The sequence below is a fragment of the Pan paniscus genome, chromosome 15, assembly GCF_029289425.2.
Source record: "Pan paniscus chromosome 15, NHGRI_mPanPan1-v2.0_pri, whole genome shotgun sequence".
Classification (NCBI taxonomy): domain Eukaryota; kingdom Metazoa; phylum Chordata; class Mammalia; order Primates; family Hominidae; genus Pan; species Pan paniscus.
The window spans coordinates 81,886,091-81,911,496 of NC_073264.2; the positions used below are offsets into that span (position 1 = coordinate 81,886,091).

Below are 25,406 nucleotides of genomic sequence, written 5' to 3' on the forward strand. Positions count from 1 at the left end.
TTTTTAAATGCTTCTTTCTTACCAATACCTAGTTGAAAATATATAAATAAATGAGATTTTAAAATAAATGCATTGGGAGGAAAGTTGTGTGAAAATAACAAAGATTTAGTCATTTTTTTTCCATTGGAATATTAGAAGATTAAACAATAATTCAATTTAGGAAACTTACACCTAAACTGGGGCAAGGGGTACATCTATTTATGGGCCAACTCTGAAAAGCCACATAATATTAAACTATGAAAAGGCTTAAGTAAAAAATATTTAAAAATTAACTTTTGTTAATTTTTGTTAACTTTTTGATAATTTTGAAACAGCCAAGACATAAGGATTCTTCTATCAAGGACATATTGATTATATGTACAGTATGGCACTCAAGTGTTTTTTCTAAGGATAGATGAATGAATGGTTGAATCACATGGAAAACCGTTCCTTAGGAATGTGGCTTTTATACCTGATTATTCTTGCCTGTCAGTTCATCAACAGTTTCAGATTGTTTCTCCAACGCTCGCTCTAACTTCTTATGCTTAAGCTTCCACTGCCTAATGGATTCTTGAGCTTTCAGTTTCAGGTCTTCCCTCCTCTTCTCCGCCTCCTCTTTCAGAGCCTCTGACTGCTGGAGCTCACTGAGGTACCGCTCAGCCTGCTTGGTTGCATCCTCCGCATGGCGAGTCAGCTCTGAGATCTGAAGGTCAGCATGCTTACGCTCGGCCTCACATGTGTCAAAGTGATTCTGGATCTCCTTAAGTCGATCCAACATCTGCAGTTGCTGTTTTTCCCCATTCTCCAGTTCACGTGTTAAATTCTACGAATAAAGCATGCGAAACATTAGGAACAAATCCTTGTCAAAATTGGATGTGTAGCATATCATCAAACAAGAATCTCTAATGTCACTGAAGTGGAAATCATCTGTATTAAAATTCATTAGCAATCAATTTAGAAATCATGAGTCTTTTTCTTTGTATTTTATAACCACATTAGTTGGGAATAATTTTTTATATAAATATTCCCTCTTTCTTGGACTATTTTATCATCCAAAGAGGGAAAATATGTGTTTCCAATTGACTGTCACTAAAATAGAAGGCACTTTTGAAGTGAAAAGTCCAGCTGAAGAAATATCGATGTTTTAAAATTTGTCAGGTTATCAGAGAACTATTAGTAGCAATCATATATAACATTTTGCCTTCTGGCAGCAAAACAAAATTATAATAAAAAATAAAAATAAGTAACAATAGAGTGACAGAAACATCAGCATAGATAACATATTAGGTTCCCAATAAAGTGTTTATACATTATTTCCAGATAAACCAACATAATATTATACATTGAAGCACTTATCTCAAGCTGATATGAATCACTATAGTACAGATTTATAAATACACTTAACTTTATTTTGAATATTTCTCTAATCAAGAAAAAAACCTTCAGTCTAGCTTCCCTAAAGCCAGGATGGTGATTATATATTTGGAAATTACACTAAATCATCATGATTAATACATATTTTAAGAATAACTAAATATCTATTTTAAGTTTAAAAATGAGAAGATATTGTTTTATGCAAGTTTATACAAATAAAATAATCATTAACATTAAGCCATTAAAGAATCATTAACATTAAGCCACTTTTGTAAAGCTTTGTAAGAAAGTGATAAATTCAGAAATAAAGCACTTACAATGAGTCACATAAGCTGCCCCTCCTGAGCCTTAGTTTCCAAATACTTAGTGGCAACAAAAGTAACATAAAAAGGTCATGTGTCCAAATAAGAATGGGTTCCAGGGGTTGGAATGAGGCTGTGAGTTGGATAAACAATAAATAACATCTCCACTGTACTAAGGTCCGGACAAATGAAACTAGAAACATTTACCAAGCTCCTTTGGCCCCAACAACAGAGGTTCCAGGTCCAGATTCTATGACGATCTATGGCTCAAATAAGGTTAAATATAATTTCCCTCATGATTAAAATCATGGTTTGACATTATGGCAAACATTTTTTTAAATGCCTCAAAAACAAACTTCATTTTCTGGGCGACAGGTTTGCATTTGTCCAGTTTGCTAAATTCAATGCAGCCTGGAAGATGTTTCATCCACCCAAATGGTAAATTGAGAACTGTGTACTTGTGTGTGTAGAAAATTCTAAAATAAGATGAGAAAACCCTTGTAATTGTGGTTTACCTTTTGCTCTTATTCTAAAAGTTTTACCAATATGCTAGAAATCAACTTGATTAACAAGCAGCAATCAAGTGATTCCTGATCAAAAGAGAAATGGAACTGATTTTTCTTTTCAACAAATACTTGGAAAGAGAGTGGTTATACTTCCTGTTCATCAAGCATATGGTTTATAGAAATATTAATAGGACATAGTTTTAATACCAGAGAAGCTAACGCTAATTAGGGAGGTATTCTCACTAACCACTAAATTATACTAGATAGTCCTAGGTGCTAAAACATGATGGAGAGTTACCTAAAGGGGTCTATAGACTACAATGTGGCTGCAGAGAGTCTCCCATAGGAGGTGATGCATAAGCTGAGATTTAAAAGAAAAGAAGCTAGCAATAATAATCAAATAACTATGACTGTGACTGAAATGCATTGAGTACTCGAGTTATACCAAAGATTGAATGCTGTATATGAATTACCTCATTCAATCCCAACACAAATCTAAAATGAGACAATATTATCCCCATTTCAGTGAAAAGTAACCAACATTTGCTGGAGTTAATAACTTGCTCAAGATCACACAGCTAATAAGTGAGGGCATAGGGATTTGGACCTGGATAGTCTGCTTCTAGAGCCCATGTTATCAACCTATTGCTAAACTTCCAGATTCTCAGATGACCCCAACTCCAGGCCTCTTCAGTCACCCACTGCCATGGTTTTATCTTGGTGTTTTTATCAGAACTGCCACCTTTAAAGCAAGGGGTTCCTCACTCCACCCTCTTCCCATAACTCTGGATTTAATTACTAATCTAATCAGCTATTACACCCTCTTCCTTCTGTGTAATCTGTGCTTCATTGTCAAGGAGATGACCACTCCCTTGAGATTTCTTTTGCTAGCTTTAAATCCTGGCTCTCTAACCCAAACACTATATTTTTTCACTTTAGCCAATCTCTTGCTTACACCTAGACTCCCTCTTTAAACTGTTCATTCACTGAACATAAACAACAAAACCACCAACTCTAGGTGAACTTAAAAAGTTCCTAATTCCTACATCAGGTTGAGTCCTGTAAGAAAAATCACACAGGACTATCAGTTGATGTGACCACATAGAGAGTCAACTCATTGGCACCCAGAAAGTCTTCCACATGCCTCAACCCAGCTCACACAAGGGCCATTATGACAAAAAGTCTCATCTCTGACCCTACCATTTTTACCTTTGGTTTTAGTATGTACTATAGCTCCTCCTTCAGAAGTAAAATTGGGCAGGCAGTTAATGCAGGATACCCCAAATATGTCCTACTTGTAGTATTTTAAAATTTACCAATGGTCAATTTCTTCTCTTTTCCAGCCCCCAAGGAAAGGGGATTCTTCCTTAGACAAATAGCCTATCTCTGCGATTTTCCTACTTGACTATTCTGCTTTACTTCTCTCATCTCAAAAACTAACAGTAAAGATTTTAAAAAATAAAGAAAAGAAAAACAACACCAACAAAAGCACTTTCCTCAATCCTACATTATCTTCTACCCAGTACCATGTACTCATCTTCCTCTTAAGCCAAGATCCTGGAAAGAGTGGTCCATACTTGATGCCCCTACAACCTTATTTCAGTTCACTTGGTTCACTACATCTGGTGTCCATCATACTATGAAAACAGCTCTCATCAAGATCCCCAAAGATCACCTACAGCCAAATACAATAACTCTTTAAAAATCTTACTTTGGGAGGCCGAGGTGGGTGGATCACTTGAGCCCAGGAGTTCGAGATTAGCCTGGGCAACATAGCAAAACTCCTGTCTCTACTAAAAACACAAAAATTAGCTGGGTATGGTGGCACACGCCTGTAATCCCAGCTACTCAGGAGGCTGAGGCATAAGAACAGCTTGAACCCAGGAGGTGGAGTTTGCAGTGAACTGAGCTTCCGCCACTGCACTACAGCCTAGGCCACACAGCGAGATTCAGTCCAAAAAAAAAAAAAATTTCCTTCACCTAGTTTCCTTGTAGCAGGTGACACTGTTAATAACCCCTTGCTCATTCTAACTCTCTGCTTCCTTAACTTTCATAATACTACTTCTCACTAGTTCTCTATCTTCTTATTCTTCTTCTTTCATAATCTCCTTTCCTCAGTCTCTTCTACCATTTAGCCTCTTAAATCTAAATAACTCTATAAAGTTCCAGTATTATGCATCATCCCACCTACACAATACCCTCGGTAGATGAGTATTTAGGTAGACAGATATTAGTAGGTATTAGTGAGTCCTACATTCAGAAGCCATACTAACCCGTCATCTCCAGACTTTCAAATATCTAATGGCTTCATAACTTTCTACACTTAGAAATCTCACAGGCATCTTAAATTTAGCAAGTCAAGAAGTAAGCTTATCTGAGGACCAACTCCTAACAAAAAGGCAGTCCTACTAAAATGGCAGGAAAGTGGCTCTCTGATGAGGGAGGATGGAAATGAGCTGAATTGTGTATTTTAATAGTGAGCAGATCTGAAATAATCACTGTAGGAAAAGAGGAAATGAACAACTGATAGATGTCTAAAAGATAACAAACAGAAATAAGGTTCTAGTTAGATAATCTCAAATTTATAAGGGGCCCAAGAGTATACCAAATTCTTTGGATTTCTCCAGCAACTCACTTGAACCCAGAAGCAAAGTAACTTCAGGGTTATTTAATCTTCTGTAATTACAGAGCAACAACAGGGAGCACAGGATTAACATATTCAAGCCCAGAGCTTACGCAGGCAAACTCTTTTGTTCTCACATTTAAAAACTGCGGACTCTTATATTAACATGCTACATGCAATAATTCACTTTGAATAATATTTGAGAAGATCATGTCATTCATTGGGTATGTGAGTGTAAATGAACAGAAAAGGGTATGGATCTTCTTGTAAATAATTGTGGTTTTCACTACTCAAGAGAAAGCAGGTTTGAATTTGTCCTGGATGAACACCTCTTCTAACTGCCCTAAGTCTGGAAACTATCAGTAGCTACTGCTTTGCTATCAGCCTGTGTTATGTTTCAGGTAAAATTCATCATAGAGGTCCTTCCTATATTCTCCTAAGGATCCTATTCAGCCATTGTTTCGGCATTTCTTTAATCCATTTTCCTCAAATAACCAATCAGAAAAATCTAACTGTAATAAATATTTATCCCACATCAATCAAAGGACTATACTACAGAACCCTCATATCAATTCCCAACACATATACACTCTCACTCACATACATATGAACATATACATAGAGCACATAAGTGTACAAACACATAATAAATCCATGCATAAATGCTTTCAGGGTATTTATAGTAAATATTAAGGCACAAGTAGTAAATATTATTTTCCTAATGTACTACATGAAATGCTAAATGAAAAGCATTTTACTTATTTATTCCATTATAATGATTTTCAGTTCTATTATTACTATTATATATTCCTGGAGGCATCTTCTACACTGAGGAACTTTTTACATTTAGATTGTGTGAAATTATCTCAGCCACTAAAGCAGAATGGTTAAATTTCATATCACTTAATTAAGTCCATGTTTATTTCTTGCTATATAAGCAGTGTCAAAAAAAGGAACAACTCAAAAACAGAATTATCCATATTACCATAAATTCTTGCCCATACATTGCCAAAAGGCTTATAAAAGCTCCATCTAAATCTAAAACTTTATATCTTTCAATTCTCCTTCTTTTCTCTTTCTTTCTTCAACTGGGAAAAAATGGTGATGAGTAGTTGGGTTGAAGGTCTCAGGTTTGCTGGTAGTTGGAAGGATTTATAGGACTCAGCATATTACAGTCATAATTATGTTAAGATTTATTAAAGAGGAAAGAAAGAAAGCAAAATTAGCAAAGAGAAAAAGGCACATGAAGTGAAGTCCAGTGGAAACTAAGAGTCCACTTCCAGTGAAATTATGCAAGACATATTCAATTTCTCCAGCAGTGAATTCTGACAACACATATAAAGTGTTATCTATGAGGAAAGCTCATTGTGTCCAAAGTTTTAATTAGGGGCTGGTCACTTGGGCACCATCTACCTGTATGGAGCAAAATTTTAGACTCTCAGTAACCAGGTGGTCAAAATGAACTATATTTTTTGTAGTCTAGACACAGTGAATTCTCCTTATTATTATTTAAGTAAAACTTTATTTCAGCGTAGAAAACTACTTATCATCCAAGTTCTCAAATGCCAGAAAAGAACTGCTAAGCCTGCATTTAAAACATTTTCCATGAGGGTTTAAGAGACATAAAGTAGACTACCACACAGGTGGCAACAATAACTACTCATTTGTTCACTGATGGAATGAACGTATAATATAATATAGTGCAATTTTTCCTCTACTCACACTTGACAGTGAACACACACAAGAGATTGGGCACTTTGGTGAACATTTAAAAACATATCTTGAAAATGGAAAATCTACCCCCAAATAAACCAGGATAAACAATGCATATTTTAAATAATCATTTTCATTTATAGTATTTATGTGCTTTGTATAGAAACTTGTAAGGGTAAGTGAGAAAACTGCCAGACTGTAATGACTCAAAAGTCACATCTCTAGGAAGACAGTGGCATATCATGGAAACAGAATGAGTCACTCAGGCTTGTGTTCAAATCCCAGCTCTGCTATCCTGTGACCTTAGAAGGGTGCTTAACCTTCGTGAACCAAAGCAACGTTGTTGCAGGAAGTCAGGGACCCCAAACGGAGGGACTGGCTGGAGCTGTGGCAGGGGAACATAAATTGCGAAGATTTCATGGACATTTATCAGTTCCCAAATAATACTTTAATAATTTCTTATGCCTGTCTTTACTTTAATCTCTTAATCCTGTTATCTTCGTAAGCTGAGGATGTATGTCACCTCAGGATCACTGTGATAATTGTGTTAAGCGTACAAATTGATTGTAAAATATGTGTGTTTGAACAATATGAAATCAGTGCACCTTGAAAAAGAAGAGAGTAACAGCGATTTTTAGGGAACAAAGGAAGACAACCATAAGGTCTGACTGCCTGCAGGGTCGGGCAAAGAGCCATATTTTTCTTCTTGCAGAGAGCCTATAAACGGACGTGCAAGTAGGGAAGATATCGCTAAATTCTTTTCCTAGCAAGGAATATTAATATTAATACCCTGGGGAAGGAATGCATTCCTAGGGGGAGGTCTATAAACGGCCACTCTGGGAATGTCTGTCTTGTGCAGTTGAGATGAGGACTGAGATACGCCCTGGTCTCCTGCAGTACCCTCAGGCTTACTAGGGTGGGGAAAAACTCTGCCCCTGGTAAATTTGTGGTCAGAATGGTTCTCTGCTCTCAAACCCTGTTTTCCGTTATTTAAGATGTTTATCAAGACAATAAGTGCACCGCTGAACATAGACCCTTATCAGTAGTTCTGCTTTTACCCTTTGCCCTGTGATCTTTGTTGGACCCTTATCAGTGGTTCTGCTTTTTCCCTTTGTCCTGTTCTCTCAGAAGCATGTGATCTTTGTTAGACCCTTATTAGTAGTTCTGCTTTTTGCCTTTTGAAGCATGTGATCTTTGTATCTACTCCCTGTTTTACACCCCCTCCCCTTTTGAAACCCTTAATAAAAAACTTGCTAGTTTGAGGCTCAGGTGGGCATCACAGTCCTACCGATATGTGATGTCACCCCCAGTGGCCCAGCTGTAAAATTCCTCTCTTTGTACTCTTTATTTCTTATGGAAAATAGAAAGAACCTACACTGAAATACTGGGGACAGGTTCCCCCGATACAATGTCACTTATAAAATGCACTCAATAACACCAACTTCCAGAGGAATGATAACCTACATGAAGATAAAGCACCCAAAAGAGTAACTGACACATTTTAGGAACTCGATAAAGAGAACTTTTTATATCTTGCTAGCAACAATGTTAGAATTAGTGACATAATCCAATGTCTATATTTTACAGATCAGGAAATTGAGGCACAGGAAGAGTGATCAATCCAAGAAAAGGCAGATAGTTTTTGGCAGAGAAAGGACTAAACACAGGTCCCTAATATTCAATCCAATATTGATTCCACTTCACTATGATAATGATTTGGATACTATTCAAATGACCCCTTTAATAACTAAGTTGCCATGTTCCTTCCAGACAAGAGGAACTCCTGAATAGGAATCATACGATCTTGATGCAGAGGTGTTTCCTAAATGTTTGTGAACTGAGAAAAAAAAATCACAGGATAAGGTTGACTTGTGTTAAAACTAAACCAGGCATCGACTAGTTATTTATTCCTTTCTACGTTAAAGACACTAGGTTAGGCACTAAGGAAGTACTTCAGTATAAGTACTGATTGGGGTGCATATGAATGAGCAGGAGAGAACAGACATTGCTGTTAACTAGTAGAAACCAGATTTAAGTTAGTAGGTTTCAAGAGAAACTACTCTGTTCAGCAAGACCTCAGAAAGAAGAGAAATGAAACATGAGAAAGAAGGCAAACTAAAATGTGAAGAAGAGAAAAGATTGGGTCACTTATGGAAAGAAAACGAACATTCACTACCAAAAAACATATGGGCAACAAATTTCACCACTGGTGGCTGATTATGACAAGTAATAGCTTGAGAGGGCTAAAGAGAGATTAAAAAATAAGGTCAGCTTGCTTATGAGTTCAAGGACTTTTTTGGCTGAGATGATGGGGTTTTCTAAATATAAAATCATTTCATCTGCAAACAGAGACAATTTGACTTCCTCTCTTCCTATTTGAATGCCTTTATTTACTTCTCTTACCTGATTGTCTTGGCCAGAACTTCCAATACTATATTGAATAGGAGTGGTGAGAGAGGGCATCCTTGTCTTGTACCGGTTTTCAAAGGGAATGCTTCCAGCTTTTGCCCATTCAATATGATATTGGCTGTGGGTTTGTCATAAATATCCCTTACTATTTTGACATACGTCCCATCAATACCTAGTTTATTGAGAGTTTTTAACATGAAGAGATGCTGAATTTTATCAAAGGCCTTTTCTGCATTTATTGAGAAGGAACTTAAACATATTTAGAAGAAAAAAAAACAAACAACCACATCAAAAAGTGGGCAAAGAATATGAACAGACACTTCTCAAAAGACGACATTTATGTGGCAAACAAACATAAGAAAAAACAACTCAACATCAGTCGGATGTGGTGGCTCACACCTGTAATTCCAGGACTTTAGGAGGTCGAGGCAGGCAGATCACAAGGTCAGGAGTTTGAGATCAGCCTAGCCAACATAGTGAAACCCTGTCTCTACCAAAAATACAAAAAATTACCTGGGCACAGTGGTGGGTGCCTGTAGTCCCAGCTACTTGGGAGGCTGAGGCAGGAGAATCGCTTGAACCCAGGAGGTGGAGGTTGCAGTAAGCCAAGATTATCTGCACTCTAGCCTGGGTGACAGTTGTGAGACTCTGTCTCCACAAAAAAAAAAAAAAAAAAAAAAAAGCTCAACATCACTGATCATGAGAGAAATGCAAATCAAAACCACAATGAGATACCATCTCATGGTAGTCAGAATGGCAATTATTAAAAAGTCAGGAAATAATAGATGTTGGTGAGGCTGTGGAGATACAAGAACACTTTTACACTGTTGGTAGGAATGTAAATTAGTTCAACCATTGTGGAAGACAGTAGGGTGATTCCTCAAGAATCTAGAACCAGAAATACCATTTCACCCAGCAATCCCACTACTGGATATATACTCAAAGGAATATAAATCATTCTATTATAAAGATATATGCACACGTATGTTTATTGCACCACTATTTACAATAGCAAAGACATGGAATCAACCCAAATTCCCATCAATGATAGACCGGATAAAGAAAATATGGTATATATACATCATGGAATACTATGCAGCCATAAAAAGGAATGAGATTGTGTCCTCTGCAGGGATCTGGATGAAGCTGGAAGCCATCCTCCTCAGCAAACTAACACAGGAACAGAAAACCAAACACCGCATGCTCTCACTCATAAGTGGGAGTTGAACATTGAGAACACATGGACACAGAAAGAGGAACAACACACACCAGGGGGGCCTGTTGGGGAGTGGGGGGTGAGGGGAGGGAACTTAGAGTATGAGTCAATAGGTACAGCAAACCACCTTGGCACACATATAACCTATGTAACAAACCTCCATGTTCTGCACATGTATCCCGTTTTTATTTTTTAGTAGAAATAAAGAAAAAAAAAACAAAAGTAAGGTCAGAAATTGACTTGGATACTGAAATCCAGTTTAAGCTTTCAAAGGTTTTCTAGCAGGAGAATAACATGATTAGGTATGTGCTTGAGAAAGATTAATCACCAAAAGACTTTATGCTAACACTAGGATATTAAATATTATGGAAACATTAAAAATAATTGAACATAATCCTTCTAAACAGGAATGGACTTTTAGAACCAATTCTTTTCTCATCTGAATTGAATTTCAGCAACCAAATCCAATGGAGCTGGCTTATCATACATAAGAACAAACTGTGGCATTTGAAAGACAAAAAGAATAGTAAGCATTTGTCAGTTTTTCTGAAGACAATACACGTTTTCATTCAATTCAATAAATATTTACTGCACTCAGCAATATCCTAGTTGCTGAGACATGAAGATGAATAAGATAGCATATTTCTGTGTTCTATTGCTCCAGAGAACCACAGGGCATAGTAGGCAAGACAGACATCTAACAGTTATTTTTAATAAATGTGATATATATGAGCCATTCTTTGTGCTCTATTTCAAACCTTGCCTCTCTTCCAAATTTATGCTGCCTAGTATATGCTAACACCTCATTCCTGAGTGCCTTTATCTGATTTTATGGTGAAGAAAGAAATGATACTTTCTTCAAAACAACAGCCCTATGTTAAAAAAAAAAAAAATAGGTAGTGGCTAAGGAAACAAAAGAAGTTAATTTAACAGTTGCTACTAAAAGTATTAAAAAGAAAAAGAGTGGGCAGTGGGGAAAAAAGAGACAGAAACAGAGGTGGAGGAAATAAAATGAATTCCCATGCCAGCCAATCCCGGAAGTCACACAGCTCCCAACACCACTCATGCCAAAGTATGCCCAGCACTATCTTCTTTCAGAATCAAAGTTCCCTTAACACCAGTGTGAGTAAAGGACAGGAAAATGGGGAAGAGAAAAAAGATCAACATGTGAATCTGATCAACAAGACACCGCTCCCAAATATTCACAAGTAAAGCTTTTTGTAAGACTGCAAATTAACTTGACTCTACAACATTTAAAAAGAATGACCCCAAGATAAGGGACAGGACAAATGGAAAATCAATTATTTGTAAAGCCTCTATTTCATCCTGAATAATTAGTGAAGAAGAAAAGCCACTTGTTCAATTTATTCCTTTTTCCCAGTTTTATGATATCTGAGAAAACCTCTTCTAAATTTTAGGACAAAAAAATTAAGCATAAATTATTAATGTTTATACTAGCTAAACTGTCAGTTATTGGTATACCATATACATGATACAATAGTTGTAGATTTATAGTTACATTTTTATATATTTACATATATATATAAAACAAACTTTTTAGTATACTAGAATAAACATGTGTACTGCAAAATTATGTGGATGTTTATATTATACTCATTTTACAGAACATAAAGAATAATTTTAAAATTTTAATCATTTTTAAATAATTAAAAGTTTTTATAACTTTGAATTAATGAAAAACTCATTTTAATATAAGTGTTTTGTTTATAAAACTTTGGTATGCCCACAATTAATTACAGTATTTCTTATATAAAAACACACAAACCAAACTGCAATAATGTGTTTCATAATACAGTTTCCAGAAGCACAGTACAGTGAAAAGTAGCAATTGCCTAAATGTATCAAAATCATATACTGCAATGATAATGATATTTCAAACACAGGCATATAAAGTTCCATTCTCTCCAAGGGAAATGCAGTAACATTAAAGCTAATAAGTGGCAGAAAAGCCAATGATAGAACGCCACTTGAAATATAATTCAATTAATTATCTATAATACTGACCCTATCAACAAAAATTAAACTAATCCCTGTCCGAAATATGACTTCTTTAAAATAGGGACAAAATGAAAATATTGAAAGAATATAAATGCTGCATCTAAATGGGATACAAATACCACAGTGAGAAAAATAGCTGACTCAAGTGTAAAAACATATATATACATATATATATATATAGTATTCCTATTTTGTATTTATTGAAATTAGACTGAGTTCTAGCTTGTTGGAACATTTTACAGTTTCCTTGTGACCAGTTAATTGCATTTAGAGATGATTTAGTTTTAACTAAACTAAAATGGAGTAGATGCTTTAAAAAATCTTCAAAGAAATTGTATATTGCATATAACATTATTGATGTGTGTATATGTATTTATAAATGTGATATTAAGATTAACATGAATTCAACCGACATTCACTTGGGTGCCAACTATGGACACAAGGCTGCTCAAGGGCAATGAAAAATACAAGGCAAGTTCCTGTTCTTCAACTAAAAGAAAACCTGATTACTGGCACTGTCACGTACAACCCAATAGCAATCAGCCCCCATTGCCACCTCCCTCTAACATATTCTCCTATCATATGGAAATCCCAAAACTGAATACTCGGCACTCTCTTGAGGTTTTGGGATAAACCTCAAGGTTTATCCCAAACCTTGATAACCTAGATAAATCTAGGAGATTTAACCTAGATAAATCTCTAGGTTTTGGGATAAAAATTAGGATCTGTCAATTAGATGCAATGTTTAGAGATTTGGAATGTGGAAATGAGGCAGGGACCATATTCTTGCTAATTTGGGCATACTAGTCATACAGTATAGTCATACTGTATGCTACTAGTCATACAGACATTATTTATTTTGTTCTGTAGTGGATCTCGCCCTTTGTCCTAGCTAAGAGGCCTTTGCAGCAGCAGCTTCCCAGTCCCTGGAAGCCTAAGCAGGGCCAAGTCTGCCAATGATATTACAAACACTTACTAATAGAACACTAGAGCGGCTCTATTTCCAGTACTAACCCCTAACTGATATTATAAAGTTTTGCTTTTATTGAATAAACTAAAGAATTAACAAATTTAATGGAGTTTCACCTGAAATTTTCAGATTCTCAAATCAAGCCATCCCCTACTCATCTCTATTGGGAAATTAGTTTGACATATGCTTGCATGTCTTGATGAACTGAATTTATTCATTTCAGTATAATTTGAGTGTTTCATGAACTGATACTGAGAGCACAAGTAATCAATTTTCCACAGTCAGAACTAAGGCAAGTCTCTTTGAATAAAAGAACTCCAATCAATCAAAGGAAGTCTGGGAGCCCTGAACTATACCTACATGAAGCTAAATTAGGCTGTCATTCATTGAGACCATACCATTTCAAATGGTGTTTTTTAAAGTAGTGATTGGTTGAAAGTAGAATACTATATTTAAATTTTAGTCAATTCTTTTCAACTCAAGCAAAACTACTAACAATCTTTAAAACTTGATTCAAATTCTTAATGAGTGAATTAGCAGACAAATAAAACATCAGGGGCCATGGTAATAACCATATCCCATATATTATTCCTTTAAAATATAGCCTACTGTCTTCTCTATCATTCTAATTTTGACCACATATGCCATTATCATTTTCTTTTTGCCAAATGGAGCAGAAACACACAAACAATATCAATCCCAAATAATAGGTTCTTCAGTCTTCGTGATTAAAAATAGTTATTTCCAAACAAATCATACGAGAGGCTTCATACAACCTCTTTGTACTTTTTAATAAAACATGATACTAAACTTAAGCAAACTACAGAAAATCATGTTCTATTAATTAAATACACTCATCTCTTTGGGAAGAAATAAAATATTAACTTCTCTTTCATTCAGTAGATATTCACTACATGGAAGATTTTAAATACACATTTCTTCAGAGTGTTTAACTTAAAACACAAGGGACATGTAATTAACATCTAGACCTCAGTAATGCACGAGGGAAATTCTGACCCTGGAACACATATCTCAAAGTACATTTCTGTTTTCTTAATTTATCTCACACCCTATTAGACTGATAATTTCAATACTGCAACTCTGATGTTTAAAGTAGGCACTTTGGGAGAAGAAAATTTTAATAAAAATAGGATAAAACTCTTCTGCTTAAAGTAGATTGGTATTTGAGACTGCTTTTGATTGAGGTAGAACAACTTGGTTATACATTTGCTATGAAATGCGATAGGCCAAAGCAAGTATCAATAAAAGACATACACCTATATCTCACCAATATTAATGTGGCAGCAGAGAAGACTAAGAGAAATTACACAGATCAATTTTAAAAAAAGTTATTCTGAAATATAAAAAAAATATTGAGGGAGAGAAACTAAATATAACATAACACCTAATATTATTGCCTTACATCATTATAGAGCGTTATGGTTTATTTGAAAGAGAATAGACACATTATCTCACATAATACAGTAACTTTGTGCACTTGGAAGAAAGCAATTTTTCTATTTTAAACATGAGGAGGAAACAGAAACTAAGGAAAGCTATACAGATGAGAGACTTTGTTTTTCAAAAATAAATATTGTTTCAAATAAATATAATAATCTTTTTTTGATTCAAGTAGACATGGAAAGGGGTGGCTTTGGGCAATTTTTCTTTAATCAGGCCCTCAATAAAATGCATTAACACCTTCCCCATAAAGCCACCCAATATTCAAATAATTAAAGTAAAATCAGGTTACTTTCTATGCCACTAAGAATTCAAGACATGGCTCCTAACCCAATTTCACACCATCCAATCACATTGCCACCTATTAATTTCTACTTACGTTTAAATTAAGTAAAATTAACTATTAAAGTTAAAAATTTAGGTCAATTTGAATTCAAGATGGCTAACTAGAGACACAGACACCCGCTCTCTGCAGAAGCAAGAACCAAAATTACAAATAGATTCTCATACCTCAAATAGAACATCGAGGAGAGAACACTAGTTTAACAGAAAAGTCTCAGGAAACACCAGGGGCAAACAAGGTACAGGAAGTAAGAGACCAGCTCAACTGGGATCAGCTGAAGACCCAGCGGGGCTAGGTTTGACAGAAAAAGGGTAAGTGAGAGAACTTCAGCTGTTCACATTCCCACCACAAACTGCTGCAATCTCAAACACCGGAGAGCTCCTTTATCCACATGAACCCTAACACTAGCAAGGACAGAGATCTGAACATCCCGTAAGGGCCCTGCACCAGACGGGAACTTGTGCTAGGTTACTCACCCCAACACAGACACCTAAGCAGCTACAGCTGGGTGCCACTGTGAGAGCACAGCCATTATAGGTCTACATCCTGCCCTGGAACGACAGTCCCAACATCTACACATCCTGGGTGCCCACGGACATCTCCCTGTGTCCCCCAGAAGGCTACAGCAGCACAGAACTGGCTGAACCCAAAGGTAGTGCAGGGTCCCTAGTACTCTAGCACACAGGAAGTATGTCCCAGGGAAAGAAGGATAGAGCACATCAAAAAAGCAGCCCCTGAAACAAAGGATACCAAGGCAAGCACCTTCCAGAGCCCAAGAACTCATTGTCTGGGACCAGGAGAAGTGACCCCACCACCAGTAGTGGCACAAACTCTATGCTTGGCCTCACAAGCAGAGAGTGAGATCCCCTCCCACTGGCAGTGGTCTCTGTGCTCAGACTCACAAATAGAAAAGTGAGACACCTTTTGCCCTTCTGCAAACTGCTGCAGGCACAGCCAATACAGTAGCCAGATGTCTGCCTGTATGGGGCTGTGCATGGCAACTATGCCCCACTGGCAGCATAACCTCTGTGCCCAGGCTTGTGTAAGGTCAGGATCCCTCCCCACCTCTGCATGACTCTGCAGTGCTGTTGCCATAGAAAGCAGGAGAGCCTGAGAGCTGCATGTCTGGGCTGTGTGTGGGAACCCTGTACTGTACCTACCAACAACACCAGCATACACCTGTTGGAACCCAGAGGGTCATCTCACCGCTGCTACTGCCATCACTCATACCACAGCACCTGCTTAGGGATCTGAGAACACAATCACCAACCTGGACCACCGCTACCACTACCTGCATGCAAGCAAGCCATATGAAGACCCAAAATCTTCCCTGGAGCCCAAGATCAGGCATGCTCGGCCCACCATTGCCACTATGAAGACCCAAAGACTTACCTACCTGACACCTCTATCGCCAGGAAAAATTCACCACAGCCTCCACTAATAACTGTACCCTAAACCACCAAGAAAACAATGGATACCACTGACGCTGTTTACAGCTGAAGAAATCATACAGAGACTATGCTACCACATGCACCCAGAATAAAAGCCAAAGGGCCCTTCCCAACCAACACCACTAATGTGTTTTCAGGAAACATTCCTCCCCTATGAAAGCAAATTCAAAAAGTTGGAAAAAAACAACTATTATGACAGATATACAGATATCAATGTAAGAACACAGGAAGCATGAAAAAGCAAGGAAATACAACACCTTCAAAGGAAAACAGTAATTCCCTAGCAAACTATCTCAATCAAAAGGAAATTCACAAAATTCTGAAAACACAATTCAAAATTGTGAAACTAAAGAAGCTCAGTGAAAGACAAAAAAATTACAAACAAATAATAGAAGGAAGTCAGAAAAACAATTTGGGATATAAATGAGAAACGTATGAATGATACAGATATCATAAAAAAGAACCAGACAAGAATTCTGGAACTGAAGAATTCCTTGAATGAAATACAAAACACACTTGAAGTCGTCAATAACAGACTAGACCAAGCTGAAGAGAGAATCTCAGAAATTGAAGACCAGTCCTTTAAAATGATTCAATCAGAATTTAAAAAAAAAAGAACAAACAGAGCATACATGATATATGAGATACCAAAAAGTGACCAAATATATGAATTATCAGTACACCTAAGGTGAGGAGGAAAGAAAGTGATTCAAAAACCTACTTAACAAAATAATAGATAAAAACTTCTCAAGTCTTGAGAAATATTTAGACAACAAGATACAGATGGCCCAGGGATCCCCAATAAGATACAATACAAAAAGATATTCTCCATGGCACATTATAGTCAAACTGTCTAAAGTGAATCACAAAGAGGAAATTCTAAAACCAGCAAGAGGAAAGCATCTAATCACTTATAAATGAGCCCACATCAGACTAACGGTGAACTTCTCAGCAGAAACTTTATATACCAAGAGGGAATGGGAAGATATATTTGAGGTACAAAAGCGGGGGAAAAAGCATAACCAATAATATTATTTTTCATATATAAAAAAAAAATTGTCTCACAGACAAGCCAAACCTAGGGAATTCAAAACCACTACACCACTATTGCAAGAAATGCTCAAGGGAGTCTTAAACCTGAAAGTGAAAGGACAGCAGTTACCACAATGAAAACACATGAAAATATAAAACTCACTGAAAAAGCAAACATAAAAATAAAAAAGAGACTCAAATTGGTACCACCACAGAAAATCAGCAAACCACAAGGACAACAACAGGGACAATAAGCGAAAAAGAAAGGAATAAAGAATATACAAAACAGGCCAGGCGCAGTGGCTCATGCCTGTAATCCCAGCACTTTGGGAGGCCGAGCTGGGCGGATCACGAGGTCAGGAAATCGAGATCGTCCTGGCTAAACAGTGAAACCCCGTCTTTACTAAAAATACAAAAAATTAGCCGGGCATGGTTGTATACGCCTGTAGTCCCAACTACTCGGGAGGCTGAGGCAGGAGAATGGCCTGAACCCGGGAGGTGGAGCTTGCAGTGAGCCGAGATCGCGCCATTGCACTCCAGCCTGGGCGACAGAGCAAGACTCCATCTCAAAAAAAAAAAAAAAAAAAAAAAGAATATACAAAACAGCCAGAAAACAATGAACAATTCGACAAGAAAAAAAACTCACATATCAATAATATACCTGAATGTAATTAAATTAAATTCTCATATTAAAAGATATAGATTGACTGAATGGATTTTTAAAAACGTGACCTAACTATATGCTTCCTACAAGAAATGAATGGATTTGATTTCCTTGTATTTTGTTGAGGTTTTTTTCTTTCCCATCTATGTTCATCAGGAATGTTGGCCTGTAGTTTTCTTTTTAAGTTATGTCCATGTCTGGTTTTGGTAACAGAGTAATGTTGGCCTTGTACAATGCACTAGTGATAATTGCCACCTCTTCAGTTTTTAAAAATACTTTGGGAAGATTGGTATTAGTTCTCTATACACCTGGTAGAATTCCACAGTGAGCCCATCTGATCCTGGGCTTTTCTTTGATGAAAGAATTTCTATTTATTTTAAGTTCTGAGATACATGTGTAGGATGTGCAGGTATGTTACATAGGTAAATGGGTGCCATGGTGGTTTGCTGCACCTATCAACCAATCACCTAGGTATTAAGTTTAGCATGCATTAGCTATTTTTCCTGATGCTCTCCCTCCCCTAATGCCCCCCACAGACCCCAGTGTGTGTTGTTCCCTTCCCTGTGTCCATGTGTTCTCCTTGTTTAGTTCCCAATCATAAGTGAGAATGTGCAGTGTTTGGTTTTTTGTTCCTGTGTTAGTTTGCTGAGGTTAATGGTTTCCAGCTCCATCCACATCCCTACAAAGGACATGATCTCACTCCTTTTTATGGCTGCATCATATTCCATGGTATATATGTACCACATTTTCTTTATCCAGCCTATCATTGATGGGCATTTGGGTTGATTCCATGTCTTTGCTATTGTGCTGCAATGAACATACATGTGCATGAATCTTTATAATAGAATGATTTTTATTCCTTTGGTATATACCCTGTAATGGGATTACTGGGTCAAATGGTATTTCTGGTTCTAGGTCTTTGAGGAATTGCCACTCTGTCTTTCAGAATGGTTGAACTAATTTACATTCCCACCAATAGTGTAAAAATGACTCCACAGCCTCACCAGCATCTCTTGGTTTTTGATTTTTGTCTGTTTGTTTTGAGATTAAGTCTCCATCTCATTCTTTTTATTAAGAGTTTCTCTAACTAATGGATGTTGAATTTTCACAAGTGCTTTATTGGTATCTGTTGCTTTATTTTAAAAAGTTATTTTAAAATCATTCAGAAAATGGCATATATATTTAGGCAGAAGAGAGACTAGGGCAGAAACCCTAGTTTGTGTGTGTGTGTGTGTACAGACATATATGTGTGTGTGTGTGTGTTTGAGAGTGTGGGTGTGTTTGTATGTATGTATTATCCAGATAGACAGGTAACAGTCCTTTGGTTATTATCTCTCTTCTGCGTGTGTGTGTGTGTGTGTGTGTGTGTGTGCACGCATATGTATTATCTAGATAGATAGATAAATAGATAGATAGATGATAACAGTCCTTTGGTACCTTGCATAAAGCAAAAACTTTATCTTTTTGATTTTCCACAAGATTTATGTTTTTAAATTTTTTCCAATTTTTATTTTAGGTTCGGGGGCACATGTGCAGGTTTGTTACACGGGTAAATTGCATGTCATGGGGATTTACATAGTACCCAATATATAGTTTTAGTTTTTCAGTCCTCACTCTACTATCACCCTCCACCCTCCAGTAGGCCACAGTGTCTATTGTTCCTTTCTTTGAGCCCATGTGTACTCACTGTTTAAGCTCCCACTTATAAGACAGAACATGCAGTATTTGGTTTTCTGTTCCTGAGTCAATTGGCTCAGGATAATGGCCTCCAGTCGCTCCAACTATGTTGCTGCAAAGGACATAATTTCATTAGTTTTATGGCTGTGTAGTATTCCATGGTGTATATGTACCACACTTTATTTATCCAGTCCACTGTTGATGGGGATGTAGGTTGATTGCATTTCTTTGCTATTGTGAATAGTGTTGCAATGAACATAGACACGTATGTGTCTTTATGGTAGAAAGCCTCACATTCCTTTGGGTATATACCCAGTAACGGATTTCTGGGTATAATGGTAGCTCTGCGCTCTTTGAGAAATCTAGAAACTGCTTTCCACAGTGGGTAAACTAATCTACACTGCAATCAGCAATGGACAAGCGTTCCCTTTCTCCATAACCTTGCCTCTGGTTGTTATTGTTTGTTTGTTTTTGAGACAGAATCTTGCTCTGTCGCCCAGGCTGGAGTGCAATGGCACGATCTCGGCTCACTGCAACCTCCATCTCCTGGGTTCAAGCGATTCTCCTGCCTCAGCTTCCTGAGTAGCTGGGATTACAGGCACGTGCCACCACACCCGGCTAATTTTTGTATTTTTAGTAGAGACGGGGTTTCACCATGTTGGTCAGGCTGGTCTGGAACTCCTAACCTAGTGATCCGCCAACCTCAGCCTCCCAAAGTGCTGGGATTATAAGCGTGAGCCACCGTGCCCGGCCTGTTTTTGTTTGTTTGTTTGTTTGTTTAGCTTTTCATTAACGGCCATTCTGACTGCTGTGAGGTGGTATCTCCTTGTGTGTTTGATTTGCATTTCTCTAATGATTAGTAATGTTGAGCATCTTTTCATATGCTTGTTGGCCATGTGCATGTCTTCTTTTGAGAAGTGTCTTTTCATGTCCTTTGTGTATTTTTTAATGGGGTTCTTTGTTTTTGCTCATTAATTTATTTAAGTTTCTTACACAATCTGGATATTAGACCTTTGTCAGATGCATAATTTGTGAATATTTTCTCCCATTCTGTAGGTTGTCTGTTTACTCTGTTGATAGTTTCTTTTGCTGTGTAGAAGTTCTTTAGTTAGATGTCACTTGCCAATTTTTGCTTTTGTTGCAATTGCTTTTGGAGTCTTTGTCACGAAGTCTTTGCCAGGGCTTACGTACATGATTGCATTTCCTAGGTTTTCTTCCAGGTTTTTTACAGTTTTACATTTTACATTTAAGTCCTTAATCCATCTTGAGTTGATTTTTGTATATTTGAAATTTGTTAAAGTCTAGTTTATAATTTTTTTTCAATTTTGATTCATGTTTTTGGTGTCCTAAGAAATCACTGTTCATCCAAATGTAAGATTTTCTTTGTTTTCATGTAGAAACAATTACTTTTTAAAATTGTTTTATTTTCTCCTGTGTATGAGCTTGGAAAGTATATATTCATTATTCTTATTTTAGTGATACACTAAAAATTACTATATACATCCTTGATTTGTTAACATATAAATTTGTAATTTTAAAACTTTCTTCACTTTAGAATTGAGAACTTTAAACCATATTAACACAGTACACACTTTCCAAAATTAAGCAGTATTATTGATGCAATTCTAGTTTTATAAATAATCTAAATAAGAGCATTACTGTTTTCTAGGTCTATATTCATCTAGACTTTTCCCAAACTTTTATCCTATATATTGAACTTCATTAACTGCTACATCTTTGTTCTTTGTTTCTCCTTGAGAAAAAATTTTTATATACTTTCCTTAGTGCTGTACTGCTGAAATTCAATTAATCAGTTTTTGTTGCGCAGAAATTACTTTCTTACTTTTTAAAGAGAACTTCACCGGATATGAACCTAGGTTGGCAATTATTTTCTTGCAGCACTTTGAAATATGTTTCTATTCTTCTTGTTTCCAATTTGATCTTTTAAGGTAACACGTCTCCCTTGCCCCTTGCTGCATTTGAGATTCTGCACATTGAAGTTGGTTTTACTAATTTCACAAAAACATGTCCAGATGTGATTTTCATTGCGTTCATTTTACCTGGGGTTCTTAGAGCTTCTAAAATATGTGAATTGATGTATTTTCTCTTCAAATATTGCTTCTGCCCTAGTCTCTCTCTCTGTCTTTAGGACTCCAATTATCTATATCTATATTAGAATTTCAGACCTATTTACTATGCCCCATATATCTCTTATGAACTTTTCTGTATTTTCTATCATTTTGTCCCCTTATTAGAGTAAATATTTTCTTCTGTTACACTATTTCTCTCAAAGAGAAGGACTTTCAGAAAGATAGTTTAAAGAGCTCACCAGATCCTCTTCCTAGCACAACCCACCATTATTTGGTAAAAAAAAAAAAAAAAAAAAAAAAAATTATTGGTAAAAAAAAGAAAAAATAATTTATTGTATCTGGAAACTGTCCTAAGGGCCAGGGCAAATAAAAATGTATTTATTCCATTACCTCTCACCATATACAAAAATCAACTCAGTGTAAGTTAAAGACTTAAATGTGAGACCTGAAGCTATAAAAATACTAGAAGAAAACCTATGAAAAATTCTTCTGGGCATTGGTCTAAGCAAAGAAATTATAATTAAGATCTCAAAAGTACAAGCAACAAAACAAAACAGGCAAATGTGACTTAATTAAATTCAAAAGCTTCTGGGCCAGGCGCGGTGGCACATGCCTGTAATCCCAGCACTTTGGGAGGCTGAGGCAGGCAAATCACGAGATCAGGAGTTCGAGACCAACCTGACCAACATGGTGAAACCCTGTCTCTACTAAAAATACAAAAATTAGCCAGAAGTGGCGGCGCACACCTGTAATCCCTGCTACTCAGGAGGCTGAGGCAGGAGAATTGCTCGAACCTGGGAGGCAGAGATTGTAGTGAGCCGAGATTGTGCCACTGCACTCCAGCCTTGGCAACAGAGTGAGACTCCGTCTCAAAAAGCCAAAAAGAAACAAACAAACAAAAAAAGCTTCTGCACAGCAAAAGAAAAAAATCAACAGAGTGAAAAGACAACCTGCTGAATAGGAGAAAATATTTGTAAACTATACATCTGACTGATAAACAGAATTTACAAGGAACTCTAACATCTCAACAAAATAACAATAATAATAAGTTCATTAAAAAGTGGACAAAGAACAAGAACAATCATTTTTCAAAAGAAGACATACATGGCCAACAAGCATATGAAAAAATGCCCAACGTCACTAATCATCAGAGAAATGCAAATTAAAACCACAATGAGATATCACCTTACACCAGTCAGAATGGTTATTATTAAAACATCAAAAAATAACAGATGTTGATGAGGTTGTGGAGGAAAAGGCAATGCTGGTACACTGTTGATGGAAATGTAAATTAGTACAACCTTATGGATTGTAGAATGGAGATTTCAAAAATAACTAAAAAATAGAACTACTGTTCAAGCCAGCAATCACACTACTGAGAATCAACATGAAAGAAAAGAAATCATTATATTAAAAAGACACCTGCATTTGTATGTTTATTGCAGCACTATTCACAATGGCAAAGATAAGGAATCAGTGTACATGTCCATCAATGGATGAATGGATTTTTGAAAATGTGGTGTGTGTATATACACACACACACACACACACACACACACAATGGAATACTATTCAGCCATAAAAAGAGGGAAATCATGTCTTTTGCATAAACATGGATGGGACTGGCATCCATTATGATTAAGTGAAACAACTCAAAAACAGAAAGTCAAATACTGCGTGTTCTCATTTATACGTGGAAGGTACATAATGAGTACACATGGACATGGACTGTGGAATAATAGATACTGGAGACCCATGTGGAATAATAGATACTGGAGACCCAGAGGGTGGGAGGGAAGTTTGAGATGAGAAGTTTCTTAATGGGTACAATGTGTATTATTCCCATGACGGTAACACAAAAAAAAAACCCAGACTTCACCATTATACAATATATCCATGTAAGAAAACTACACTTAATTTATTGAGAGTTTTTAGCATGAAGGGTTGTTGAATTTTGTCAAAGGCTTTTTCTGCATCTACTGGGATAATCATGTGGTTTTTGTCTTTGGCTCTGTTTATATGCTGGATTACATTTATTGATTTGCGTATATTGAACCAGCCTTGCATCCCCCCTTCATGCTAAAAACTCTCAATAAATTAGGTATTGATGGGACGTATCTCAAAATAATAAGAGCTATCTATGACAAACCCACAGCCAATATCATACTGAATGGGCAAAAACTGGAAGCATTCCCTTTGAAAACTGGCACAAGACAGGGATGCCCTCTCTCACCGCTCCTATTCAACATAGTGTTGGAAGTTCTGGCCAGGGCAATCAGGCAGGAGAAGGAAATAAAGGGTATTCAATTAGGAAAAGAGGAAGTCAAATTGTCCCTGTTTGCAGACGACATGATTGTTTATCTAGAAAACCCCATTGTCTCAGCCCAAAATCTCCTTAAGCTGATAAGCAACTTCAGCAAAGTCTCAGGATACAAAATCAATGTACAAAAATCACAAGCATTCTTATACACCAACAACGGACAAACAGAGAGCCAAATCATGAGTGAACTCCCATTCACAATTGCTTCAAAGAGAATAAAATACCTAGGAATCCAACTTACAAGGGATGTGAAGGACCTCTTCAAGGAGAACTACAAACCACTGCTCAAGGAAATAAAAGAGGATACAAACAAATGGAAGAACATTCCATGCTCATGGGTAGGAAGAATCAATATCGTGAAAATGGCCATACTGCCCAAGGTAATTTACAGATTCAATGCCATCCCCATCAAGCTACCAATGACTTTCTTCATAGAATTGGAAAAAATTACTTTAAAGTTCATATGGAACCAAAAAAGAGCCCGCATCGCCAAGTCAATCCTAAGCCAAAAGAACAAAGGTGGAGGCATCACACTACCTGACTTCAAACTATACTACAAGGCTACAGTAACCAAAACAGCATGGTACTGGTACCAAAACAGAGATATAGATCAATGGAACAGAACAGAGGCCTCAGAAATAACGCCGCATACCTACAACTATCTGATCTTTGACAAACCTGACAAAAACAAGCAATGGGGAAAGGATTCCCTATTTAATAAATGGTGCTGGGAAAACTGGCTAGCCATATGTAGAAAGCTGAAACTGGATGCCTTCCTTACACCTTATACAAAAATCAATTCAAGATGGATTAAAGATTTAAATGTTAGACCTAAAACCATAAAAACCCTAGAAGAAAACCTAGGCATTAATATTCAGGACATAGGCGTGGGCAAGGACTTCATGTCCAAAACACCAAAAGCAATGGCAACAAAAGACAAAATTGACAAATGGGATCTAATTAAACTAAAGAGCTTCTGCACAGCAAAAGAAACTACCATCAGAGTGAACAGGCAACCTACAACATGGGAGAAAATTTTCGCAACCTACTCATCTGACAAAGGGCTAATATCCAGAATCTACAATGAACTCAAACAAATTTACAAGAAAAAAACAAACAACCCCATCAAAAAGTGGGCGAAGGACATGAACAGACACTTCTCAAAAGAAGACATTTATGCAGCCAAAAAACACATGAAAAAATGCTCATCATCACTGGCCATCAGAGAAATGCAAATCAAAACCACTATGAGATATC

General features: G+C 36.7%; 1 protein-coding gene across 4 annotated transcripts in view; it reads right to left on the reverse strand.

Annotated features, from left to right (window-relative positions):
• The window catches only part of CEP128 (centrosomal protein 128), a 447,679-nt gene that overhangs the window by 295,875 nt on the left and 126,398 nt on the right, over positions 1-25,406 (reverse strand). For all 4 annotated transcript variants that reach the window (XM_057299772.2, XM_063596092.1, XM_034937939.3 and 1 more), the window contains one exon: positions 452-802. In XM_057299772.2, the coding sequence (XP_057155755.1) occupies positions 452-802 (351 nt within the window). The remainder of the gene's footprint in view (positions 1-451; positions 803-25,406) is intronic.